Genomic DNA, 9,368 nt, shown 5'->3' on the forward strand with positions numbered 1-9,368 from the left:
TTTTACCAGATATGTCTTTGCAAATATTTTCTCCTGCTTTGTGACTAGTCATCTTATTCTCTTGACAGTGTCCTTCATAGAACAAAAGTTTTAAATTTTAATTGGAATCTAATTAATGAATTATTATTTCATGTATGTTGTCTTTGGCGTTGTAAAAACTGATCGCCTAACCCAAGGTCATCTATGTGTTCTCCTATGCTATCTTTCAGGGGGGTTTAGTTTTGCATTTTACTTTTAAGTCTGTGATCCTTTTAGAGCTAATTTTTGTGAACAGTGTGTCTCTAGATTTTTTTTTTTGGCAGGAATTCAATTTATATTTAAGTTTATGCCATTAAGTATTGCTATATTAACTACTATGATAAATATTTTCTGATTCTATTTATTTTTATTTTTTCAGTATTTTATTCTTAAGTAATCTCTACATGCAATGTGGGGCTCAAACCCACAACCCCAAGATCAAGAGTCACATGCTTTCCTGACAGCCAGCCAGGCTCCCCTATTCCTTCTTTTAAAATCAGGTTTATAGAGATACAATTTATGCAATGTAAATTTCATCCTTTTTAGTGGGTAGTTCTATGAGTTTGGGGGTTTTTTGTTTGTTTGTTGTTTGTTTGTTTGTTTGTTTGTTTGTTTAAAGTAGGCCCCATATTGAGTTCAGGACCCAGAGTCACATGCTCTATCAACTGAGCTAGCCAGATGCTCCTCTGCTTCTATTTATAAGCAAATTTTAAATCATTATATTACTTGTATTACTTACATTACTTGTTTTATATTACATTTCAGTTCAAAGTAATATGCATACTGAATATTCTTTAATGAGATGAGTCATTTTTAAAAAATGTATAGTCCATACAGAATCGCTCTCTTTTGAATTACTTGTAGATACACTTTCACTAATTTTCCTGTTTAATTGTTTGAATTGGTTTCTCTTCCATGATCCACATTTCTTTGTACATTGGGGAGTTTACCATTTCCTGTGCAAGATATTTGTTCTTCAAATCTCATTTTTAGAAAATTGTGATTGTGTTTTCTTTCGCTGTAATTGTTAAAAATAATTTCTTAATAGTCAGGTGCTTTTGTATTTTCATTTGATAATTCCTGCTTTAATTTTTCATAACTAGCTAGCAAGATAGGAAGATAGGTATATATATCTGTATCTACATATGCATATATAGTAGAGAATATAGATTATCATATATGAAATTAAATTCTATAGTATAATATATGATATTGTATGTACTAAACCATTTGTTGTTTTTTATACATTTAAGTTTTCAGAATAATTTAGCTGAACCTTATTTTTCTTATGTACTTTGGGGTATTTTTGCATACAAATAACTTGTTGTGCTGGTACCATTAGTTACCTAGAATAAATTTACCCTACTGATTTGGAAAACCACACTCATATACAAACACCATAAATGAAAATTAACTCAAAATAGATCAAAGACCCAAAACTATAAAACTCTTAGGAGAAAATATCAGGAAAAAGCTTCACGGCATTGGATTTAACAATGATTTGTTAAATAAGAAAGCAAAGGCATAGGGAACAAAAGAAAAAAAAATCATATATTTGGTTGTTGCTAGGAGCTGGGTAAAGGAAGTAGTAAGGGGTTATTCTTTCATAGGCATAGAATTTCAGTTTTACAGGATGAAAAGAAGCATGGAATGGGTGATGTTGATGGCTGCAAACAATATGAATGTATTAATTCCACTGAACCGTACACTTAAAAGTGGTTATGGCAAATTTTATGTCATTTGTATTGTACCTCAACAACCAAAAAAAATAGGAAAAAAAGAAAGAAACCCACATATGATCTATAACAACGTGTGTATAGGATGGAGTTTCTAACAAAGAATAGGTAGCCATATTAAGGAAATATGTATGTCCATCCTATATTACACCCTCCTCACAAAACAATCAACTTTATGTTGTTTGTACAATTAGTGAATTAGAAAATATTGCTTTTAGAAGAAAATATAGAAATATCTTATTATCATATACAAAATTGCCATGTATATTGGGATTTATCAAGGGCCTCTTGTTTGTGGGTTGCCTCTTTGTTTTGTTGACTGTTTCCTTTGCTGTGCAGAAGCTTTTTATCTTGATGAAGTCCCAAAAGTTCATTTTTGCTTGTGTTTCACTAACTTTTGGAGATGTATCTTGAAAGAAGTTGCTGTGGCCGATGTCAAAGAGGTTACTGCCTATGTTCTCCTCTAGGATTTTGATGGATTCCTGTCTCACATTGAGGTCTTTCATCCATTTTGAGTTTATCTTTGTGTATGGTGTTAGAGAATGGTCGAGTTTCATTCTTCTGCATGTGGCTGTCCAATTTTCCCAGCACCATTTATTGAAGAGACTGTCTTTTTTCCATTGCATGTTTTTTCCTGCACATTAATAAGAGGAGGGAGAAGAACCATATGGTCCTCTCAATTGATGCAGAAAAAGCATTTGACAAAATATAACATCCTTTCCTGATTAAAACTCTTCAGAGTATAGGGATAGAGGGAACATTCCTCAAGTTCATAAAATCCATCTATGAAAAATCCACAGTGAAAATCATCCTCAATGGGGAAAAGCTGAGAGCCTTTCCCTTAAGATCAAGAACACCTCAAGGATGCCCACTCTTGCCACTATTGTTCAACATAATACTAGAAGTCCTAGCAACAGCAATCAGACAACAAAAAGAAATAAAAGATATTCAAATTGACAAAGAAGTCAAACTCTCTCTTTTCGCAGATGACATGATACTTTACGTGGAAAACCCAAAAGACTCCACCCCTAAAATCACTAGAACTCATACAGCAACTCAGTAATGTGGCAGGATACAAAATCAATGCACAGAAATCAGTTGCTTTCTTATACACTAACAACGCAACTGTGGTAAGAGAAATTAGAGAAATGATTCCATTTACAATAGCACCAAAAACTGTAAGATACCTTGGAATAAACCTAACCAAAGAGGTCAAGGATCTATAGGAACTACAGAACACTCATGAAAGAAATTGAAGAAGGCACAAAAAGATGGAAAAATATTCCATGCTCATGGATCAGAAGAATAAACATTGTTAAAATGTCCATGCTACCCAGAGCAATCTATACCTTCAATGTCATCCTGATCAAAATTCCAATGACATTTTTCAAAGTGCTGGAACAAACAATCTTAAAATTTGTATGGAATCAGAAAAGACCCCGAATCACCAAGGAAATGTGGAAAAAGAAAAAGCTGGGGGCATCACGTTGCCAGATTTCCAGCTATATTACAAAGCTGTGATCACCAAAACAGCATGGTACTGGCACAAAAACAGACATATAGACCAATGGAACAGAATAGAGAGCCCAGATATGGACCCTCAACTCTATGGTCAAATAATCTTATTCATGATTTTATTAATTTGGGTCCTTTCTCTTTTCCTTTGGATAAGTCTGGTCAGAAGTTTATTGATCTTATTAATTCTTTCAAAGAATCTGCTTCAAGTTTCATTGATCTGTTCTACTTTCTTCTGGTTTCTATTTCACTGGTTTCTGCTCTAATCTTTATTATTTCTCCTCTCCTGCTTGGTTTAGGCTTTATTTGATGTTCTTTCTCCAGCTCCTTTAGGTGTTAAGTTAGCTTGTGTATTTGGGATTTTTCTAATTTTTTGAGAGAGGCTTGTATTGCTATGTACTTCCCTCTTAGGACTCCCAGAGGTTTTGAATTGATGTGTTTTCATTCTCATTAGTTTCCATGAATTTTTAAAATTCTTTCATTTTCTGGTTGACCCACTCATTCTTTAGCAGGTTTCTCTTTAACTCCAAGTGTTTGTGCTTCTTCTAAATTTTTCCTTGTGGTTGAGTTCCAGTTTCAAAACATTGTGGTCTGAAAATATGAGAATGATCTCAATCTTTTGGTATCAGTTGAGACCTGATTTGTGACCCAGTATGTGATCTATTCCAGAGAAAGTTCCATGTGCACTCAAGAAAAATGAATATTCTTTTGTTTTAGAATGGCAAGTTCTGTATATATCTTTAAGTCCATCTGGTCCAGTGTGTCATTCAAAGCCCTTGTTTCTCTGTTGATTTCCTGCTTAGATGATCTGTCCATTGCTGCGAGTGGGGTGTTGAAGTCCCCTACTATTAATGTATTATTATCAATGTGTTTCTTTACTTTGGTTATTCATTGGTTCATATAATTGACTGTTACCATGTTGGGGCATAAATATTTACAATTGTTAGATATTCTTGTTGGATAGACCCCTTAACTATGATATGGTGTCCCTCTTCATCTCTTATTACAGTCTTTGTATTAAAATCTATTTGTCTGATATGAAGATTGCTACCCCAGCTTTCTTTGGAGGTCCATTAGTGTGGCAAATAGTTCTCCACCCCCTCACTTGCAGTCTGGAGGAGGTGTCTTTAGGTCTAAAATGAGTTTCTTCTACATAGCATATGGATTGTTCTTGCTTTTTTATCCAATCTGATACCCTGTGTCTTTGGTTGGAGAATTTAACCCATTTACATTCAGAATAACTATTGAAAGATATGAATTTAGTCCCATTGTATTGCCTGTGAAGTCCCTGTTTCTGGAGACTGTCTCTGTTTCTTTTTGGTCTATGTTACTCTTAGGGTCTCTCTTCACTTACAGGATCCCTCTTAATATTTCTTTCAGTTTCTGCCTGTCCTGAAAGTTTTTTATCTCTCTTTCTATTCTGAATGACAGGCTTGCTGGATAATGGAAGTCAGTAAAAATTAATTTAACATAAAAATAAAATAACATGAAATGTATTTAAAGAGATGAAATACATGGAAGTTAAAGAAAGATTTTACTCTAATATTACAAAATAACAAGTCAAAATTTATTCTTCAACATAATGAATAAAAATAAAAGTGAAATTATATTACTTAATCATAGAAAATCAACAATCAGGTAATCAGTAGGAAAATCACTGACTGGGAGATGATATTCCATTACATATATCAGTTAAGGCAATTATATTAATAACACAGTAAAATAACCTATTGAAATTACTAAAACTCTATAAAGAAATTACAATTCAGTATAAAATATGGGAACAAAAACTTATTCTGGCACCATAAAGGAAAAGAAGAACAGATGAGTATAAGAAAAAATTTTCATCACTGTTACTCATCAGGAAAATATGAATTCAAAGCACAGTGTGACACCCTAAAACTTTCCAGTATGGCTGCAATTAAGACTGCTAATTCCAAGTATTCTTCAAGATAGGGAGTATCTACTGACCCCTTTGGAAACTGGAAGTATCTATTAATTCTAAGTATTTCCTGTACCAGAAATTACTACTAGGTTAATGTCCAAAGGAAATAAGAGATTATGTGCACCAAAATACATACACAAAAATATTCATAGGGATTTATTCAGAATAGCGGGAAAAAATCAAACAAGTCAAATTATTCAAAACAGTAGAATGTGTACATTAATTGGGTTTATTCATTAAAGAAAATACTATGTATGAAGAAATAAGAACACAAAAATAAAACAATAAGAAGCAAAAAAATTTTAAAAATGCAGCTGAACTATTGTTATATGCAAAACAGATTCATCTAACAGAAATCTTGTAAAAACAAAAACCAGACACATCGAATTGTATTCTTAAGATTTTTACACTTTATTGTTTTCATGTGGAACTTTGGGGGTAAGAAACAAGACCAAAAGAAAAAAAAAAACCCTCTATCTGCATGAATTAGAAGATAAAAATAAGGGGCGCCTGGGTTGCTCAGTCTATTGAGCATCCAACTCTTGATTTCAGCTCAGGTGATGATCTCAGGGTGGTGGGATCAGGCCCCACATTGGGCTCTGTGCTGGGCATGGAGTCTACTTGGGCTTCTCTCCCTCTCCTTCTGCCCCCCCAACCCCTGCTTGTGCTCTTTTGCTCTCTCTCTCTCTCTCAAAATAAATAAAAATTTTAAAGATATATTTTAAAAAGAAGATAAAAAATAAGAAAGAATGAAGTGAATATCAAGCCAAAGAATGGGAAATATGTAAATAGTCATAAAGGCTTAAGAGGTAACAGGACTCTTAGGAAAAAATTACTGCTACACATCTGCCAGATTGTAGTGAGTCTTAGGATGCACATGGTAAATGCACTGAAATAAGAAAAATCAAAATACAATGCTCATCATATTTTCTTTTTATTTTTCTAGAATGTACTCATTATTCTATGCCCAGAGAAATCAGTTTACCCTTCTGCACAGCATGACTGAGCCCTCTTTCCTGATTGACCACCACTCCCCTGTTTCTCAAGATCCTGGAAACCTTGCTTCCAAAATTCCTTAGAGACTCACGCTATCCCTAACCCCCTCCCAACGTGAAAGTATATAACGGGCCGCTCCTCATGACCCCAGTGCAGCTCTTTCTGCCCACGGGTCCTGTCCCTGTGCTTGAATAAAGTCACCTTTTTGCACCAAAAACGTCTCAAGAATTCCTTCTTGGCTGTAGGCTTTGAACCTTAATAATGTCTTTCCTAAATCAGTATCTTGTTTCTGTATATTTATAATATACATATATAATGTATCTATTACATTTGATACTTATTGTACATTGTGTCACTTCAGCTTCATGGTAATTTCTGTGAGGGTGGTATTAAATTAAAAACCCATAAACATCTCTAATGGAAATACTGTTGTCAAGGGTGAGAATAATAAATGAAGCATAGTAATACAATTAATGATGGTAATACAGCTAACACTTATCTTATTATTTACTGTAAACAAGATGCAGGACACTATGCTGATGACTTTAGAAGCATTATATAATTGCCTTCATGCTTAATATTTGACATAAAACTATGACTATTTAGAAAGTAAAGAAATTGAGGGTCATTGAAATTTATATATTAATGTTAGAACCAAGAATATCCTCAAGTTCTGTTTACTGGAAAAATCATATATGCAAAGACAGAAAAAAGGAAACAACTACAAAATGAGTCTAAAAGTAAGTTAGGAAACCAATAGAACCTAAGAGGTGTGAGCAGCGTACCCAGGTTGCAGGTGGTTTCTTCCTTTATGTTTACATCAGAGTTGGGTCTATGAAAGCCTAAATATATTTGTGACAAACTCTACACAAATTTTAGGATGAAGTTTGTTTCTTTGTTTGTTGTTTTTAAAGATTTTATTTATTTGACAGAGAGAGACAGCTAGAGAGGGAACAGAAGCAGCGGGAGTGGGAGAGGAAGAGAGAAGCCGGTTCCCCACTGAGCAGGAAGCCCCATGTGGGACTCGATCCCAGGACCCTGGGACCATGACCTGAGCCGAAGGCAGACACTTAACAAGTGAGCCACACAAGCGCCCTTAGAATGAAGGTTTTTGTAACCCCATTCATTTCCTTGCTCCCTCTTTATGTACAAAATCAGGACTTAGTCTATGACAAGATGTTGGATATTCACAATATTTATGGTGAAATCACAGGATATCACAATATAGTTCTTATAATGGAATGAAAATGACTAATTTCTGAAGAGAGAAAAAAAGAAAAGGAAGGAGAGATAAGATGGGGGTGCAAAGTAAGGAGAGAAAAACAGACACAGGGATGCCTAGAGATAAAAAGGAATAAAAATCATCAAAAAAAAAATCCACATGAATGATGTAGGGTCACTTGCACACAAAAAATACAGCACACCCTGTAAATTCTACTTTACATCTACTGACACCAGTGATTAAAAATCCCATATAAAGATGCTGATGGGCCACCAGTTACCATATGAATTGGACAGCAAAGCTTAACCTTTCACTCTCTGAATTCATTAAAATATATACAGAATGGAACCAAAATAAATAAGTAAATAAATAAACATTATTGGCAAGCACATTTACTTAATATAACAAGGCGTTTCTCTGCTCAGAAGTTCCATCTCATATATATATATGAGATATATATTTTTTAACTCTTTATGTTTGCAATAGTATTTTCTTCACATGGTCATAGATCTGTTTGGTCCTGACTCCGTATATGACAGGGTTGAGCGTTGGTGGCATGATGACATAAAGATCGGCCAGGAGTATGTGGATATAGCGGGGGACATTTTGGCCAAAGCGATGTGTCATAAAGGAAAAGAGGGCCAGTGTATAGAAGGCAAGGATGACACAAACCTGAGAACCACATGTGCTGAGGGACTTGAGTCTGGCTTCATGGGACGGAAGACGGAAAACAGCATGGAGTATCTGAACATAAGACAGGGCAATGGCTATGATGTCAAAGACTAGGGTTGAAATAGCTTCCAAGCCATAGGTGATATTGATCTTGATGCTGGCACAAGAGAGGCGAGCAAGACCCATGTGTTTACCATACATATGGGGAATGACATGATTCCCACAGAAGGGCAATAGCAAAATAAGAAATACAAATGGAATCACAAAAATAAATGCCCTCACTAACACAGCAACACCAATCACAGAAACAACCTTATTGGTGAAGGTGGTGCTATATCGGAGTGGGTTGCAGATGGCCATGCAGTGGTCATAAGCCATTGCCAACAGGACTGCTGACCCTATACCAGTGAAGTTGTGGATAAAAAACACCTGAGTGAGACAAGCATCAAAGAGTATTTCCCTAAGACTAAACCAGAAGATCCAGAACATCTTGGGGATGGTAGCTGTGGACAGACCCAAATCAATAGTAGCCACCATGGCCAGGAAGTAGAACATAGGTTGGTGCAGGCTGCTCTCAGCCTGGATCACAAACAGAATCGTGAGGTTTCCTAAGGGTGCAATCATGTATAGAGCACAAAAAGGAAAGCTAATGCACATGTGAAGTGTTTCCAGTCCTGGGATCTCCAGCAATAAGGAGGAGGGATGAAACGGGGTGTCATTGGGAAGGGACATCCTGCTAGATAATGCATAAGTCCATGTTCTTACAGATGTGTGTTCGATAATCTGTAGGACCCCAGGTAAAATTCTTCAATGTTTTAAACCTAAGAAAAATAAAAACATCATACAATTATGTACATTTTCTTCCTCAGTTAATTCACACAATTAGAAATGTACAAGTAGAAATCCATATAGAGTAATATGAAGAAGTGAATTCTCAGCAAGAAGGCTTTGAAAGAAGTAATGCAGTAGATTGTAATAAAACATTTTACATAATATTTTCATGTTTGTCAGCCCCTCTCTTTTCTTCATTTGATAAGGAAAATCTGTGTCCTAAGATGGCCGACTGAGTCAACGAGAGAGTTCCAGTCCTTGCCCCAGGGCTATTCTGGGTTCTTCTCCAGGCTCTGCTTCCCATGAACACCAATCCAGGTCCTTCTCCCTGCCCCGCTTCACGCAGGCACAAAAGTGCCAAATATGTGGAAGTAGAAGTGTATAAATTGTCCCCTTTGTTTGTGTTGGGGCTCAGACCTTTGGAGACCACTCT

At 35.4% G+C, this 9,368-nt stretch overlaps 1 protein-coding gene across 1 annotated transcript; it reads right to left on the reverse strand.

Annotated features, from left to right (window-relative positions):
* Positions 1–7,903: 7,903 nt before the first annotated feature.
* On the reverse strand, positions 7,904–8,842 carry LOC112806305 (olfactory receptor 52E2-like). The gene has a single exon (XM_025848598.2). The coding sequence runs from the start codon at positions 8,834–8,836 to the stop codon at positions 7,904–7,906; it is 933 nt and encodes a 310-aa protein (XP_025704383.2). The 5' UTR covers positions 8,837–8,842.
* Between the last annotated feature and the right edge of the window lie 526 nt (positions 8,843–9,368).

Source organism: Callorhinus ursinus, unplaced genomic scaffold (assembly GCF_003265705.2).
Source record: "Callorhinus ursinus isolate GAN/ISIS: 27379988/994484 unplaced genomic scaffold, GSC_fseal_2.0 scaffold35, whole genome shotgun sequence".
NCBI lineage: Eukaryota > Metazoa > Chordata > Mammalia > Carnivora > Otariidae > Callorhinus > Callorhinus ursinus.